The sequence below is a fragment of the Ursus maritimus genome, unplaced genomic scaffold (genome assembly GCF_017311325.1).
Source record: "Ursus maritimus isolate PB19 unplaced genomic scaffold, ASM1731132v1 scaffold_34, whole genome shotgun sequence".
NCBI classification, from domain to species: domain Eukaryota; kingdom Metazoa; phylum Chordata; class Mammalia; order Carnivora; family Ursidae; genus Ursus; species Ursus maritimus.
The window spans coordinates 23,035,334-23,054,229 of record NW_024426008.1 but is presented as its reverse complement, the minus strand read 5'-3'; the positions used below and the strand labels follow the sequence as shown (position 1 = coordinate 23,054,229).

At 43.8% G+C, this 18,896-nt stretch overlaps 1 protein-coding gene across 1 annotated transcript in view; it reads right to left on the bottom strand.

The window, feature by feature from the left end:
• The window catches only part of RCL1 (RNA terminal phosphate cyclase like 1), a 57,327-nt gene extending 39,333 nt beyond the window's left edge, over positions 1–17,994 (bottom strand). The window contains exons 1-2 of the mRNA XM_040620302.1: positions 17,685–17,994; positions 982–1,053 (exon numbers count right to left, since the gene is read on the bottom strand). Of these exons, the coding sequence (XP_040476236.1) occupies positions 982–1,053; positions 17,685–17,820 (208 nt within the window). The 5' untranslated portion in view covers positions 17,821–17,994. The remainder of the gene's footprint in view (positions 1–981; positions 1,054–17,684) is intronic.
• Between the last annotated feature and the right edge of the window lie 902 nt (positions 17,995–18,896).

Here is an 18,896-nt window from a genome sequence, read left to right as displayed (position 1 = left end):
AGTTTCTAAGAGCCAACAAACAAAGAGCTAGAACCAACCTAAATGTTTATCAGAGGGAGCAGTTAAATAAATTATCATGCCTCCATACAACAGAATACTCTAGTAGGCCCACTGCAATACTGAGATGGGCCTGCAAAATACCTGGCAGGGAAAGTTCTGAGACATCTGTGATAGTGCAGAAAAGCTGGATGCAGAGCAGTATGAAGAGCATGACCTTGCTGGCGGCTTGAGACACAGACGCGCCCATGCAAGCAAAGGCATGTAACAGAGTCAAGGGCACACACCCCGGGCTGTGACCGCAGCTGCCCCTCACGGAGGGAACGGAAGAAGAAACAGGTGAACAGATCTGCACATCTTTTGCATTTACTTGTGCATACTTATTTTTTTAAGACTTTTTTTCTTAACTTGAGAGAGAGAGAGAATGTGCATGTGGGGGCAGGGGGAGGGGAAGAGGGAAAGAATGCCAAGCAGACTCTGTGCTGAGCGTGGAGCGCCATTGCGGGGCTCAATCTCACAACCCCAAGATCATGACCTCAGCCGAAACCAAAATGTGGACGCTCAACTGTCTGAGCCACTCAGGTGCCCCATGCATACTTATTTTAAAAGACAACATTAAAAAAATAACATAAAATTCAGCACATGCGACTACCTCACAGAGTTGGCTGTAAAATTTTATTGTGACAAAATAAATAAACGGACTTTGAAAAGTTGTGCATAAATATTAGGTGTAAAGTATTTCTGTTGTTGAAAAAGAGGTGCTTGTTTGTTGATCTGAAATTTCCAGCTCTCTAACTTCTATAAATCAACTGTATGCCCCTTACACACCAGCAGATTTCACATACATCTCTGCACAACTGTACCCCAGACAGGAAATTGGCTCTTTGCACCTGAGTATTTATACGGTCAAAAGGCATGAGAAGTAGAGGACTACTTCAGTAGTACATGTGGGTGCTTTCAGGAACGGGAAGAAAGAGAGCTTACCTGTTTGGTTTATTTCAATCCGAGAGCCATTAGTTATTTTGTCCAACAGCCTTATGAAGCTGGCTTCAAAGTCTGTGGGGAAAAGAGAAAACAGACTGTCTTCATGTCAGGTCACCATTTCCAGAGCACACGTGTCATCCAGGAACTGTGGTGGAAGGTACGTAACTCCCTGCATCACGCCCCGGTTCTTGTCAGGACTGGGGTGGGACCACAGGTTTAGGAAACTGAAGCGGCTGAAAAGCACTGGCTAGCATACATATGCTTGGTGGAACGGTCAGAAACAATTCAGCTTTCATATTCCACAACAAACAGCAACTCTACCAGCAATCTAATGGGGTATTAATTTCAGCGGCCTAACACCCATAAAGACCTGCTCTTCTGACCTCAGGGGTGCACATCAAATAAGGGAGAAAGAGCTGAAAATGGGGAAGCCTTTTAAAGTTGATTTCTTATTCGTTCCAGAATACCTGAGGGGGCAGATGAAATTGTAGGTCACTCCTCAGTCTCAGAAGCAGTAAGAGGTCACTGTCTCCCCAACTCAACTCTGTCCTTCCTCTGCCACCTACTCATCTAGAGCTATCGAACCAGTTCGGTTTTTAATTTCATTACAAAGGTGCTTGAATGTACTGTATTATTACACCTTCTTTTTAATACATGAAAACAGACTGGAAGAAAAAACACTGCATGTTAATGAATGAGTTTCTCTGCAGAGTAAGACTTTATATGAATTTAATTTTGTTTAAATTCTCATGTATAAATTTGCTACAATTCCTTTTAAAAACAGATTGTTATCCAAAACATAAACGCTGGTCATTATTTAGAAGGGGGGTGGGTAGAAAGGGAGGAAATGGATTTTAAATGTGAAATATGAGAGGAAGAAGAGAGAAGACTCAGACAGGAGACTATGTCCTGTGGCCTTCCCCTGAGTGGATCTCACACACACACACACTCACACACAGACACTCACGCTCACTCCCTCCCTCTCTAGCGTCAACCTCTGGCCGGTGAACGAGGGCAGGAAGACCAGATCTCTGGCACCGAAGGCACTGTGACCACCTGGAGATTTATGCAGTTTCTACCCCTATAATAAACGAGCAGAATTTTTGAGCTCAGACCACAGCAGTCACCTGAACTGACCCCAGAGGGCAAGCCCATCAACTAAGCAACGCTCATCCACCTGCTCTGTTACTTAACGCTGCCCCACAACTCCTGTCACAGCAGATGCTGCAATCTGTACAAAGAGCACTGGGCTAGAAGTCAGAGAAAATCTAGTAAGGCCCAAAACAAGGAATAGTAGCTAATTCCAGCAGGTGCACATTAATGCTTCCCTTACAGCTAGACAGTCTCTGGCCTAATCCCCAAAGCCCCGCGGCAGGGACTGCCGTTCCCACGTTAGAGAAGGCTGAGGCCCGAGAATGAGACTGGCAAGTGACAGAGCCAGGGTTTGAGGCCAAGCCTGTACTTCTCCGAGTCCGCACTCCTAACCACACCACAACGCTAGTTTGCTGAACTCCGTGTAATCCCTAAGCATTAACCACCTCCTCTAGAAAACCATGGAGCCTTTCAACTGCAGGCAGTGACCTACTGCAGGATCCTGCAGACCATTTAATGGGTCCCCAATCAACATTTATTTTTAATGAAATTAAAACAGAATAAACGAGGTCAGAGTTAACTGTACATAGGGCACTGTTCATGAAACCTCAGTGGGTTTTACAATTATCTCTGCACGTACTTGGTTGTGGCGTTAAGTAGCATCACAAAAGTTTGAAAATAACTCAACTACAAAACTGTTTCCATGGCCTCTTGATAAAGAATATTGTTTTTAAAAAAATCAGGCATGATCCAGACCACAGTGCCACTTTCCACCTGTATTTCTAGCAAATGCAATGGGCTCTGCACAAAAAAAGGAAAACTCTTGATTTGTTCAAGCTTTTGAGTTGGCTAAAGGGGAGAGAGGAACAGACATTTATGAATAAAGTCCATAATTAAACTCCATAGCTTTTACAGATTGGTTAAGAAAAATAACAAAAAGAAAGCAAAACGTAAGAAATTTTTTTTCTTCTGCAATCCACAGGGGCACTTAAGCATGAACAGTTAGTTAAAAATGCCCAGCAGAGGAACACAGGCGGGAACAGAATGGACACATAAAGAGACCTCCAGGCTGGACCATCCCCTGGTCAGAGCAAATAGGTGATTCAGAAGCAGTACTTCAAAGAACCAAACCAGAGCTAGTTCTAGAATCCTAGCAACAGTGGATATATAGCTCCATCACGTGGTATGAAAAAGATCTCAAGTTCACCTAATAATAGTAAGACTGATGTCCCCAAACTTCATTAAGACAAGATGTGTAGGATTCCTTACCCCTTCACTTCCCACATATCCTCTTTGACTCTTCCTCCTCAAGACTGCTCTTGGGGATACAGAAGTTCAGATATCTAAAAACACCAGGGGAAAACATCCAAAACCAGGCACAATTTTACTGCACTGTTCAGCAATACATAATTAGGTCATAAAGCTATAAAGACAATCAACACAAATACTGTACTGGTCAGGAAAGTGGCTACCAGCAGGGGCAGAGGACAGAGTCGTGACTGGAAGAGGCCCCCTATGTGCAACAGTGTTTTATTTCTTGACTTGGATGGGGTCACGCGGGTGTTCCCTTTATAATCTTTTAAGCACTACTTTTATGTTTCATGCATTTTTTTATGTTATTGTATTTAACAAATTTTAGAAGTCTATATTATTAGGACCTTCAATCTCAGAATTCCTTATATACTGCCTCTGATACCTAATGCACTCCCTTCCTCAGCCCCCCAAGAAGTGAGCTCATCACTTCTTTATTTTTTTTTTAAAGATTTTATTTATTGTCAGAGAGCACAAGCAGGGGGAGCAGCAGGCAGAGAGAGAGGGAGAAGCAGACTCCCCAATGAGCAGGGAGCCCAATGTGAGGCTCGATCCCAGGACCCCAGGACCACGACCGGAGCTGAAGGCAGATGTGTAACTGACTGTGCCACCCAGGTGCTCCACCATCACTTCTTTAAAGGGGCCAGTAACTCTGTAACCCAATGCCTGACCCATTCCTCACTAAGAAAGGCAAACTATGTCTCAAATAAGGGCAGTGAGGGAAAGAATCCAAGCTAGAGACCTACACTTTTAAACAAGGAGCAAATCTCAATCAATACATTCTCAACTTCAAAGTATCATAACAATTTCAATATCAAGGAACAGTAAGTGTGCTAAAATAAATTTCTAATATTATATACATGTCATATATAATATGTTACATGTATATATATTAAATATATATCAGAACACTTTGCAGCCTTAAAATTAATGAGAATTTTTATGTACTGATATAAGTCACCTCCATGATATGCTGAGTGAAAAAAAGTAAGATGCTGATGGCCATTTGTGTGAAAAAGGAAAACGTGCATACGTATTTGCTTATTTTTATTTTTTAAAGATTTTATTTATTTATTTATTTATTTATTTAAGAGAGACAGCACAAGCAGCAGGAGGGGCAGGGGGAGAAGCAGACTCCCTGCTGAGTGGGGAACAGGATGTGGGGCTTGATCCAGGGACTCCAGGATCATGACCTGAGCTGAAGGCAGACGCTTAACCAACTGAGCCACCCAGGCGCCCCTGTATCTGCTTATTTATGAAAAAAAGAGCCCTGGGAAGAAACACGACAAACCAGTAACACTGGCTGCCTCATGGGAAGGGGAGGGTGGGAAAGAGACAGAGACACACTTTGTAAACTCTTTTTGTTCCCTCTGAATGTCACACCACGTGTTTGTTTTCTAAAATACATAAAATTTAAATTAAAAAATACAAATAAAGGTACTGTAAAACACAATTTAAATAGCAAATAAAACTGCTTTCATTAGGGGCGCCTGGGTGGCTCAGTTGTTAAGCGTCTGCCTTCGGCTCAGGGCGTGATCCCAGGGTCCTGGGATCGAGCCCCGCATCGGGCTCCCTGCTCCACCGGGAGCGCTGGGAGCCTGCCTCTTCCTCTCCCACTCCCCCCTGCTTGTGTTCCCTCTCTCACTGGCTCTCTCTCTCTGTCAAATAAATAAATAAAATCTTTAAAAAAAAAAAAAAAACTGCTTTCATTAAATAGCCTGTGAAAGATCTTTATAATACTATACAGCTATTAAAAATATTTAAAAATATTTAATTACATGAGGAAATGCTCAATCTAAAGAACAAATTTAAAATATATACAATGTGATTTTAATTTCTTTAGAGAAGTACCTAAAAAATAAGACAAAAAGCTATTAATACATGAAATTAGAAATCATTCTGGGACCCCTGGGTGGCTCAGTCAGTTAAGCATCTGCCTTCGGCTCTGGTCATGATCCCAGGGTCCTGGGATCAAGTCCTGCATAAGGCTCCTCACTCAGCAGGGAGCCTGCTTCTCCCTCTGCCTGCTGCTCCCCGCATACCCTCTCTCTCTCTTCCTCTGACAAATAAATAAAATCTTTAAAAAAAGAAATCATTCTTATCCTCATTAAATTCCGAAAGGTAGATATTACAAACACATACACAATTCTCAGAATTAAAAGATGTCCACTCACTTGGAAATATGCATAAAACATATACATATCTTATGTATAATATGTAATTATACATGTGATTAATAATAAATTATATTTTAGCTGAAAGAAACATATAACATATTTCCTAAATTGTCAACACGTCAAGAAAAAAACTACAGAACATACTAAAATATTTTAAGCAGAAACATCAATTTTACCAGAATACATAGCAGTCAACCAAAGGAAAAAAAATTTACCACTCTAAATACCTTAGTAATTAAAAAAACAAAAGCAAGAGCAAAATGAACTGAGATTTTAGAAATGGAACAGAGTTACAAGCTAAAAAGTAAATGAAAAAATAATCACAAAAAAGATTTTAAAAACGAAAATATAGCAGAAAAAAATCACACTTAAAAATACAACACAGATCAATAGTTTCATTCACCTGTAAGAGGAAAGAAAATGTGAGTTAATAATAAATAATAATAACTAATATAATTAATAAAAGATTATGAGCTTTTGTGATAAACTATTCTCTAATATTTACTGATACATATGGAATTAATATAGCTATGTAAAAAGATGATAAATCAAACATAAAACAAACAAAAAGACACAAAAAAGAGAAACCCAAAACTAAGAGAATGAGAAAATTTATCAATAAACCGAAAAGAGGGGGCACCTGGGTGGCTCAGTCGGTTAAGCAACTGCCTTCCGCTCAAATTATGATCCCCGGATCCTGGGATGGAATCCAGCCTCGGGGCTCCCTGCTCAGCAGGGAGTCTGCTTCTCCCTCTCCTCCCTGCTCCCCTGCTCGTGCTGTCACTCTGTCTCTCTCTCTCAATAAATAAAATCTTTAAAAATAATAATAAAAAAATAAACTAAAAAGAGCACTGATAAAGCTGCTGAAAAATTTTTCCAAACACTCAAAGGAAAAATTCTTCCATTACATATTCCAAAGAACAACAACAAAAGCATGGAGAGATGGCTTCAAATGCAGAATAGTTAAGAGCATCACATGCAAAGAATTTTTAAAAATTACAAATGAACTTCATTTAATGAGAACAAATGAAATACCCCACATAAAACCTTAGAAAAGAGCCCATAACACATTTTTCAATTACCCACTACAATTAAGAAGAGGGCCTCCCGGGAAAGGACTGCATGTAAGGCACAAGGAAGATGACAATATTATTAAATACAAAAACAGGGGGTGGGAAGGGAATCAAGTAACTAGCCTGACTGCTCTGAAAAGGCATCTGATAAAATTTAACGTCCATTTTTTAATAAAATTCCATTTTAAAAAGTATGAAGAATGAATTCATTGTAACAGAGTTTACACGTAAAAACACAAGCCTTAGGGGGTGCCTGGGTGGTTCAGTCAGGTAAGCGTCTGCTTTCCGCTCAAGTCATGATCCCAGCGGCCTGGTGATCAAGCCCCACATCGGGCTCCCTGTTCAGCGAGGAGTCTGCTTCTCCCTCTCCTTCTGCCCCTGCTCATGTGTTCTCTCTCTTTCCCTCCAAAATAAATAAATAAAATCTTAAAAAAAAAAAAAAAAGAAGAAGAAGCAGCAGCCTTAGAAGTTCAAGGAGAACATCCTCATTGGCTTTAGGGTAGACCAATATTTCTTTAAAAGGACATAGAAAAATGTATAAATTGGACTACAGTAAAAGTAGTATCTATTGCTCATCAAAATAAACCATTAAGCATGAAGAAACAAGTTACAGAGTATAACCAGATATTTGCAATACTTTAACATAGAATTGTGCCATATTAATAAAATGTAACAGTATACTACAGCAATGAAAACCAGCTACTGCCTCTACAACAGAGATGAATCTTACAAACATGAATGAGAACAAAGAAACCAGACACACACAAAAAATATAATTCCACTCATATAAATTACGGTTAATATTTCAGAAATGTAATTGATGGTGTAAAAAGTTAAATTATTTACACTGGGAGTGGGAGAAAATGGCGTGATGGTGCAAGCATGAAAGGGTTTTAGGGTTGCTGGTCATGTTTTATTTCTTGGCAATGGGTAGCATATCCACTTTGTAAATTCATCAAATTGTCCATTTATGATTTGTGCACTTTTTTGGGGGAGGGGGGAGACAGACAGAGAATCTTAAGCAGGCTCCACCCCCAGCACAGAGCCCAACACCCAGATCCACGACCCTGAAATCACGACCTGAGCCAAAATTAAGACTCGGCCACTAAACTAACTGAGCCACCCAGGTACCAGGGTCTGTGCACTTTTCTTAAAATGTGGTATACTCTGGTAAAAGTTTTATTTTTTTAAAATAAAAATCAAGGGATGCCTGGCTGGCTCAGTCAGTTGAGCAACCACCTCTTGGTTTTGGCTCAGGTCCTGATATCAGGGTCCTGAGATTGAACCACCATGGGCTCCTCGCTCAGTGGGGAGTCTGCTGAGATTCTCTTCCTCAGCCCCCCGCACCCCTCGCCCCTGGCCACACACATGCTCTCTCTCAGATGAATAAATAAATCTTTAAAAAAATAATAAATAGATAAATAAAAATCAAATTCAAAGAAAGAGCACCTTTAAAAATTATGAAAAAAGCAAAGAAACCCAATCATCTCTCCAATCTCCCATACTACAAATGCCATTAAATATATCTAAAAAAAAAAAAAAAAAGTGTCAATACAAGGAAGAAGTAGCAATTAAGGGAAAGGATATCTTATCAATTAAGCAAGAGGATTTCACATACTTTGAATTGACCCCACATTTTAAAAAAGCATAGTCTTTGACTCAGCAATTCCACATCCAGAACTCTATCTTGTAGAAATAGAAGTATGCTAGAATATATGTACAAAAATTTTTACTGCTGCTTTATTTACAATAACAAACTGAAGATTACTATTTTTGTCCCATGCCTTCAAACGTTCCTAGATATTTTGCTGTGCTCATATAAAAACCTACAAAAGAAATAAAATCAACGAAGGGAAATTTAATTCTCTGATTTATGCTGTTTTATGACCTTTCAAGTTTCCTATTTATATACAAATTCTTCAGTTCTAGTACTTTTCTTTACAAACGCATTGGGAAGAAAAATCATACAATCACATCAGTTGGTACAGAGTAGGCATTTGGCAAAATACAACTCATTTAATAAAAAAACAAAAACAAAAACAAAACAAAACAAAAAAACTCCTAGAAAAATAGGAATAGAAGGGAACTTTTTCACTTATGAAAGCATCTGAAGAAAAAACATAACAGCTAACGTTACACTTAGCGCCAAAACACTGGACGCTTTCCCCCAAGAGAGGGAACAAGGTAAGGCAGTTTGCTCTCATCCCATACTTAACATGGTGCTAAAAGTTCTAGCCAGTGCAGCAAGGAGAAGGAAATAAAAGGTATAAAGTTTAGAAAGAAGAAATAGTACTATCCCTTTTTGCAGATGATATGATTATCTACATAGAGAATCCCAAAGAATGTACAAAAAGACACCTAGAGCTAACAAATAAATTCAGCATGGTTAGAGGATGATCCCCAAAATGAACTGTATTTCTATATACTAGCATTGAACACATGGAGACTGACATTAAAAATACTATACCATTGACAATTGCTCAAAAAAGTAAAATATTTATGTGTAACAAAATGTTTACAGTACTTGTATGCTGGAAACTATACAATGCTGGTGAAAGAAAGCAAAGATGATGATAAATAAACGGAGAGATATACTATGTTTATGGATAAGAAGACTCAGTAAAGATGACAATTATCCCCAAATTGACATATAACACAGTTCCTGTCAAAATCTTAACAAGATTTTTACTTAGATAAAGACAAGATTATTCTAAAATTTATATGGAAAGGCAAAGGAACCAGGATATCTAAAACAATCACAAAAAGTAAGAATAAAGCTGGAGGTATCAGTCTACACAATTACAGGTACAGTAATCAAGTCTACATGGTACTGGCAAAGGGGCAGACATATAGATCAGTGGAAGCAAATAAAGGTCCCACAAAGAGACCCACACAAATGTGCCCAACTGATTTTTTACAAAGGTACAAAAGCAATTCAATGGAAGAAAGATAGCCCGAAATGGTGCTGGAGCAATTGGACATCTGGACATCCATAAGCAAAAAGAAAAAAGAAAAGAAAAGAAAAGAAAAGAAAAGAAAAGAAAAGAAGAAGAACCTCAACCTAAGTTTTAAACCTCATACAAAAATCAAATGTAAAACCATAAAACCTTTAGAAAAAACACTGAAAATCTTTGAGATCTAGAACAAGGCAAAGAGATCTTAGACTCAACACCAAAGCACAAGCCATACGAGACAAATTTGATAAATTCTATTTCATTAAAAGTAAAATCTTTTGCTCTGCCAAAGACTATGTTAAGAGAACAACGAGACTGGGGGCGCCTGGCTGGCTCAGTTGGTAGAGCAGGCGACTCTTGATCTCAGAGTCCTGAGTTCAAGCCTCATGTAGGCTGTGGAGCTTACGAAAAGACAAGCTATAGAGTGGGATACAGTATCAGCCATCCACATATCTGACACGTAAGGACAGGAACATGTAGTAAAGAACTCTCAAAACTTAAGCTTAAAAACAAACAACCCTAATAGGCAATGAACAAATGATGTCGGAGGCAGCGGTGCTGATGGCAAATAGGCAGAGGAAAGGATGTTGGCCATCATCAGCCATTAGGAATATGTGAATTAAACAAGACAGTACAACCAGGACACCTAAAACTAGAGACCCTGAGTGCAACGGCCAGAGGGCGCAAGGAGGAGCCTGGGCACAGCATGAGGCACAAAGGCTGCAAGCCCAGAGGAGGCGCCCCCAGCCTGGGGACTGGTCCTTCGTGGAGTCCTTCCTCCCACCTCCTCAATGTGCCCACCCTACTCCGGCTCCTCGGGCTCATCCAGTGACAGCCACTTGCTGCAGGCTGAGGGCCACCTCCCCCAGCTGTGGCTCAACTGTACTTCCTGCACCCAACCATCCCGGCCACCCTGCATGGAGGCCTGGGTTGGGCCGGGCGCCCGGGCTGCCATGGGCACCATCCCGGCACAAGGCGGCGTGAGAGCTGGTGTGGCAGCTACCCTGTCGGCCTGCAGCTCCTTGCGGCATCCCGGGTGTGTGAGGACTGCCACTCGGGGTACAAGTGGGCCATGGGCTCTGTCTTGGGGGGGGAGGGGGATAGGAGGACGCTCCAGAGTTTCCTAACCCTCCTCTGAAACCAGTTTACACTCACCAGTGCTCTGGTGGGAGTTCACCGCCTCCTCCCTCTTCCTTCTGAAGGCCATCAGTGACCTTCACATCGATAGCATCACCCATCCCTGGAGACGACCAAGGAAATTTTAGCCCGTCCCCCCAAATCCGAGAACATCAGGTTCTACAAGAAGTGTGATCAAGATGGGAGTTTTCAAACATGTGACCTCTGGTGCGGACGGGTGGGACAATGACCTTAAGCTGCTGTCTCTTAGCCAATAACTTTTGGGAAGCATCCAGAAACAGCCCAGCAGACTGTGCAGCTGGTCTGCAGGGCCAGAGGCCAGAAGGGGGCCTCAGTGCCACCAGCTGCACAGGCTTAGCCAAGTTCTTAAAATGTTGATTTTAGAAGTAACAAATTTTAAAACCCTTGGGGGAAAAAATAGTGACAACACCAAATGCTGGCAAGGGTGTAGAGAACCTGAATCACTTACACATTGCTGGTGGGAATATAAAACGGTGAGGCCACACTGGAAAACACTTTGGCAGTTTCCTAAGTTTGCAAACTACCATACAGCCCGGCGCCTATACTCCTGGGCATTTATCCCAGGAAAAGACTTATGTCCACATAAAAACCTGTACACAAATGCTTACAGCAGCTTTATTCATAATGGCCAAAAAACTGGAAACAATCCAGATGTCTTTCAACAGGTGAATGGTTAAAAAAAACTGTGATACTTTCATACCATGGAATACTGTTCAGCAATAAAAAGGAACAAATCTAAAAAAACTTAAATCTTCAGAAGATCGTGCTGAGTGAAAACGTCCAGCACAAAAGGTTACCTACTATATGATTTCACTTACATTCTTTGAATGACAAAATTATAGGAATGGAGAACAGATCAGTGATGGCCAAGGTTAAGGAGTTGGTGCAGTGAGGAGGAAGCCGGTGTGGCTGAGAAAGGGCAACCTGAGGAATCCTCGTGGTAATGGAAATGCTCAGTACCTTCACTCTTACCCCTGTCCATTTCCTGGCTGTGATACTGTAATACAGTTTTTCCAGATGTTCCATGTGGGGGAAATTGGGTGAAGTGTGGACAGGATCTCTCAGTATTATTTATTACAACTGCATGTGAATCCACAACTATCTCAAAATTAAAAGCTTACTCTAAAAAAAAAAAAAAAAGATGGTGCACAGTTCCATCTGGAATAGCATTTTACAGCTTTCAAGAAATAACAGATTTCAAAACAGACAATCAGGATACTGGCATTTGTCTTTCAAAAATGAGTATCTCATTTTGGGCACTCAATAATCAACATGTGACAGCAAACTAACAGTCAACAGAGGCACAAGAGGGCAGGTTCCCAATCCACAACATATATTCAATCAACTATCCTTAGTAGAGTCATCAGGCTTCCCCTAGTTACTAATTACTAATAGTTACTAAGCAGTAACTCTGAGTCTCAGACCATACTAAAACAAAATACAGGTGCAACCATGCGATATACTAAGAAATGCATTTGGTCTTTGTCCCCGATTCCTGGCACAGAGCTCCTAAAACCCTTGGAAGTTCCAAAATAATAGGAGTGTCTCCAAAAATTTATTCATAAGGAGCCCCATTTGAGTACACTTGAATTTATGCTGATGAGGTGACTTAGGATGGGGCCCCTACACAACCTCAGGATGGGCCTGGTCACCAGAAACACCGTCATTAGAGGGCTGGAACTTGAAGCCCTACCTGCTGATCTTGAGGGAAGAGGAGGCTGCCTGGAGATTAAACCTATTCAAACTCTTGCACAACGAGAGAACTTCCAGGCCAGTGAATGAACACATGTGCTGGAAGGATGGTGCACACCCTGGTTCCAGAAGGCAGAAGTTCCTGCTTCAGGACCCTTCAGCACCTGGCCCTATATACCTCATCTGAGCATGTGTTCAGCTATACCCTTTATAATATCCTCTACAATAAACTGGTGAACATAAGTGTTTCCCTGAGCTTTGTGAGCCATTTTGGCAAATTATCAGACCCAAGGAGGCGATTGTGGGAACCCCCAATTTATATTAACCAGCTGGTCAGAAGTACAAGTGGCCTGAACTTGCGATGGGAACTTGTCTGATGTGGCGGCAGTCTTGTGGGGCTGAGCCCTTACCCTGTGGGATGTGCCGTCACCTGCATGTAGACAGCATCTGAACTGAGTTCAGTCTGTAGTACACCCAGCTGATGCTCCCTGAGAATTGGGAGAATTGCTTTGTAAGGGAAAAAAAACTCACACATCTGGTGTCAGAAGTACTGCGAGTAGAGGAAAAAGTTTCCCCTTACAATTCTTCTAGAAGATGCAATTTAAGAACAGCCAGATTTAGCCCCAAAACAGCACATCAGTTCACCAAAGATGTTTCCTTTCAAGGGACCTCTATGTAGCATGTTTCCTCACCACATTTTACGGAATTCTTTTGATTAAAACTCCACTTACCCCTCCCTTTTCAGAATCTCATCTGCTTAAGCCACGTGCAGCACTCCCGTGGGCCCACATAACTCCTCTCTCCAATTTCACAGGGGAAGACAGTGAGGCTTAGTCATGGGACTGGCTCAGGGACATGGGCAGTAGCGGTCCTGGGTCCTAACTGCTAAGCCAGTGCTTCCACCCGAGTCCATTTTTCCCTATTCCCACTTTAAACAATTATTCTCGTGGAATTCTTTCCATTTGGACCTCACCTTACCCATAAACTGTGAACTCAACCTAACCCTGCAAGACACAGCCCTCTTGAAATCCAGAGACAGGGCCGCTGTGGACAGCTGCTTTCCGGAATAGCCAGTCCACCACACAGTTAAACGGGAGAACGAACCCTCCAGGCGGGAGCTGGCTGCAGCCTCCTTCCAGCTCTGTCACTCCATGGGCTTCAACTTTGCCAGCTACCTCACCTTGGCTTTCTACCTGCAGGAACACAGCAGCAAAACAAAATATTTACTTCCTCCTCACGAATAGCAAGAGTAGAATGAAACATAACTGCTCATGTTTCTCAGAATGAAGCAAAAACTACACATGTGGTTGTGTAATTAGTAAAAACCATTCTAGGATCATCTTTCTTTGGGGTTCAAAACCTTCTCATTGTATACAATCCCTCCACACTGGAAGGAGGCAGTTTTATTTAAGAGATTAGCTTGTTTGCCTGAAGTCACAGAGTTTGACCTCTGTCTCATCCCCTTCTGAATCCCTGTGCAACTTTCTTGGTCCACACACTGTTATTCCCAACCACTGGAGATATGGGGAAAAGAAAAGAAAAGGCATAATAATTAAGTCTCATATGCCAGGGGTTTCAACATCCACACTGTTGACATCTTGGGCAGAAGTAGTCTTTGTGTGAGGAAGTTGTCGGGTGCATTGCAGGATGTTTAATGGTATCCCTGGGCTCTACCCACAAGATGCCAGGAGCAGCCTCCCAGTTTTAACAACCAAAAATATCTCCAAAAACTGCCAAATGTCCCCCTGGGGAGCAAAACTGCCCTGGTTGAAAACCACTACATTATACATAATACACACAATTTCACTATTTGGGAGACATCACCCAAAAGGAAAACTTTAAACTGAAAAGAGAGGACAAAAAGAAGGCATAATTCTCTTGAAATATGTGAAAAGTTTCCATATAGAAGCAAGAATGGGGACACCTGGGTGGCTCAGTCGGTTAAGTGTCTGCCTTTGGCTCAGGTCATAATTTCAGGGTCTTGGGATCGAGTCCCCGTGTCAGGCTCTCTGCTCAGTGGGAGAGTCTCTGCTCACTCTCCCTCTGTGCGCGAGTGCTCCCTCTCTCTCTCTCTCTCAAATAAATAAATCTTTTTTAAGAATCTAAAAAAGAAGCAGGAACAGATTTCGGACACCAGAGAGAACTATACTCGTAGGTAGAAGTTACATAATAATAAAACCAGCTAACATTTTTAAAAGGTTTATTTATTTTTATTTGAGAGAAAGACAGTGCGCAAGGGGGGTGGGGGGAGCGAACTCCCCGCTGAGCGCAGAGCCAGATGCAGGGCTCAATCTCAGAACCCTGAGATCCTGACCTGAGCCAAAATCAAGAGTCGGACGCTTAACCGAATTAGCCATCCAGGCGCCCCAAAACCAGCTAACGTTTGTTTTTCCTACATGCCCGGCACTGTTCTGTCTGCTTTAAGTATTATTTCATTTAATCTTTACAATAACCCTATGAAGGTGGTAAAGGTTGGCTTCACTTAAGATGAAAAAACTGAGGCTCAGAAATGATAAAGAATTTGCCCAAGGTCCAAGAACTAATAGCAAAAGCAGAACCAGAACTCAAACCAAGGTCTAACTTTAGACCAATCTCTCAACCACCAAGCTACTACAACCACAACAAATTAAGAATTTTACCTCAACGTAATAAATAAAGAACTCTTTGACTTACAAGCTATTCCTTTCACCAACAGTGGTTCTGGCAGCCACCATCGTATCTGTCCAGACCAGAAGCAGACCCAGAAAGTCTTCCTTCATCACCCCCAGGGAAGCCTCTGCCCTAACTCCGCTGAGTCCCTTTACAACATGCAGCTCTTCCTACTTGGTTACTCAAGCTACTCTCAGCACTTCCTACTCAGAAAGCTCCTCCAGAAGTGGGGCAACCAGCTTCTCATGTTTACACTCCCACAAAGCCTTGCACATGCTGGGGCTCAGTAACCTTTTCTGAACCAGTGCCCCTGAGGCAAAAGCCCTCTACATCCCCCACCCTCCAGAGCCCACACCAGGAGGGATGATTAAGCAAGCACCTTTGAGAGATGCAATTTTTATACTTAAGCTGAAGATTTTATTGGATATGCTGTGAGTTTTTTCCAATTCTCAGAATCTGAGTCAGAAAGAGTCAGAAAGGGAGAGATGACTGGCAGCACAGCCCCCTGGCTACATCTTCAAACTACCAAGGACTCACTTGACTATGACCACATTATCATGAATCAGGGGCTACATGTATTTAGATACATAAACATGTACATGTGTGTATGTATATGTGTATATACAATTACATGTATGTGTATCTATGAATGCATATATATATACACACAAATATCTCATTTCCCTCTTGAAAAAATTTTTTTAAAATATTTTATTTATTTATTGTCAGAGAGAGAGAGAGAGAGCACGCAAGCAGGGGGAGCTGCAGGCAGAGGGAGAGGCAGGCTCCCTGCTGAGCACAGAGCCTGATGCAGGACTCGACCCCAGGACCCTGGGATCATGACCCAAGCCAAAGGCAGACGCCGACTGAGCCACCCAGGCGTCCCCCTCTTGGAAGAAATTAAATGAACATCTACAAGATTTCTGAGGACCTGAAACCAGCACACGGAGATCTAAATCAGGAGCCTCTGTTTTTTCCCTTGGTGTATTAATAAGGTAAGGCAAATAATGCTCCATGTCGTGCTCCCCTGGGGAGTGGGGAGCATCTTTCGGAACATTAAATATTAGTCTGGAGGCCACCTGTCAAAAGACAAACACTAAATTGCATCTTACAAGCACTATATTTCCCACAGAAATCTCAGGTTTCCAGGCCAAAGTACTTCTATTGCTATTAAAAAAACAAACAATGATAAAGAAACCTATGCCCACTGTTCGCAGAAGTAGAAGCCTGTCTTCCCATATCTAGCTAATGGCAAATTCTCTAGAGTAAACTGGAGGTAAAGGGGAGAGCTGGCTGAGAATGCCACAGAGCAGAGCAATCAAGCAACTGCTTTGCCCAAGCAGATTCAAAGTAAGTACAGATGTTGGGAACACCTGGCAGAAACCACGCCGGGGTCCCTCCTTAACTTCCTCAGTGTTTCTGAGCAGTAGAGAGAAGAATCATGTACCAACACAAGCCCTTCCCACTGTCACCAGGTATGGAGGGTCTTCTGGTTTTTTCTTTCCTAACCGTCTATCTCCATCAATGACATAGCATTTTCCCTCTATGTGCAACCAATCACCATTCAAGAGAGGCACAGATGTAACCCTCCAGAACACGCACTCAGACAGATGAGGAAATGGGCCGGCCACCTAGTACAGAAGTTGGCGCAAAAGTAAACAGTTCAACAGGACCCACAAAGCTTCCAAGACCAACCACAAACTCTCTCCTTCAATTTGCGGATAGGTTTTTCCTTTTTTCCTTTGCGTGAATCTCCCAATTCAGGATAACCAGACAGAAGCTTTCAAATCCATGTATCTTATTCCAGGGGACCAGTTGAAAATCGGCACCACTTAACTTGATGTGAGTTTAAACAGGGACTATTTTTTCATAAATCCACTTTTGTCGGGCAAAAAAAGGGGGCTTGGAAACCTGTAATTTAGCGCTTGTCATCAAATCTGACTAAAGTCAAGGCAATCAGGCCCATGACTTAAACAACAACAAAAAAATTATTACAAAGCTTCTGTCCTGCGCACATACCAGGTACGGCTAAAAACAAACACAGAATTTTAATTTTTTCTTTAATCTACACCCAAGGAGAGGTGTGAGGGCAGCTGCGAAATCATGGCGACAGGGATAGCCGATGTCCGAGGCGGCAGCTGCTTCTGAGACGTGTTTTGGGACAGAGCACGGAACCAACCAGTGATACTTTTCTCTCCAAATCTCTCTCCATCTTAAATCTGCCCAATCACCACATTTCGGTCCAGCAAACTGCCTTTATCCTTCGAGAGGCTCACGGCGTGAGCAAGAGGGACTGAAGGCAGGCGAGGGGGCGATGCCTGGGATTTGTTGCAACACGTAGGGCTGGAAAACGTGTAGCTGTTTACTAGCAGCGCCCGGGAAACGCCAGCGCAGCGCTCACCGCAGCACACCCCTCGGGCCCGACCCCGCCTCCCCCCCCTCAGCCCGGGGCGCTCTCGGGTGTGGGGGCGACGCAGCGCTCGGCCTCCTCGACGCGCCGGCTGGACGCTCAGGCTCCCCGCGCGCCGCCCCCAGGGTATCGGCGCAGCACCCCCACGGTCCCCGCGCCCACCCCGCGCGCTTCCTCCCCGAGTTACCTCGGAGGCCCGGGTTGTCGTCTCTGGCCCGAATCTTTCGGATTTTGACGGGGCGCCCACTCAGGGTGGACAGAACCAGTCGTTGGCGCAAGAAGTTGCAGCCCGCGTAGCTGAGGGAGTGCGCCTGGGTCGCCATGTGCGCGCCCTCCGCAAAGGTGCGGGCGGCCGGGGCGCGGCGACTTCGGACGGACGCGGGGGTCGCGACCCTGGCGGCGACAGCGGCGGCGGTGACCCGGGCTCTTTCCCGTAGCCCCGCAGCCCCCGGCGCGTCCACGTGGTTTGGAACAGGAAGACGGAGAGACGAGACACCGGGTCAGAGGGGAGAGGGGCGGAGTCGGTGGCCGTCTCTCCGCCTCCCCACCCGACCGGGGGCGGCTCCCGCGCCGAGTCTCGCCGCTATTGGCCCGCGCGGGATCAGGGCGGTGCCCTTGAGGCACCGCTATTGGCTCGAGCTGGAGCTGGGCGGTGCCCGGGCCCCGCTGTCATTGGCCCGCGCTAGAGTGGGGCGGTGCTCGGGCCCCGGCAACAGCGCGCCCCGGGAGGGAGCGCGTGCGGGGGGCGGCCTGGGAGCCAAGCGCGGGAGCTCCTCTTCCCTCATAGTCTCCGTGCGTCTTCACCCGCGTGGGGGCCGGGAGGCGACAGGCTGGGGTTGGCTGCCTACTCCATGCCCGGTACTTAGCCTCAGTACTTACGGCAAACCCTTGATGTAGATGGTATTATCTCCCCCGCCTTTTTCCTGATAGAGGAGAAGGTGGGATTGGCGCGCTTATCCTGTCGCGGACTTGGCGCTGAGTGCGCAGCCGGCGCTGTCCCCTTGCTCCCAGCTGTAACCCTGCGAGGTGCTCCCATTCCCTCCTTACACGTGAGGAGAGACGCGAGGAACATTGCAAAGGTGGCCGTGGCCCCATGCATGGAGACTGGAGTCTTGCAATACCAGGCCATTGCTTACTCTATTATGAGACACCAAGATTTGCCCCTTTCACGTGGGTCCCTTTACGTGCACAGTGCTTCTAGCCAAATCAGTTCCTCCCATCCCGCTCGCCTCAAAATGGGTAATTGTAATAACTTAACACATACACACACAGACTCTGCTTTTCCCTCTTTGCTGTCTTTTAATCCTTCACACCAGAATCTTCCCAAAGATTGGATTATGTCACTCCTCTGCTCAGAAACCTTCAGAGATGCGCAGATATCTATCAAATGACTACAAAC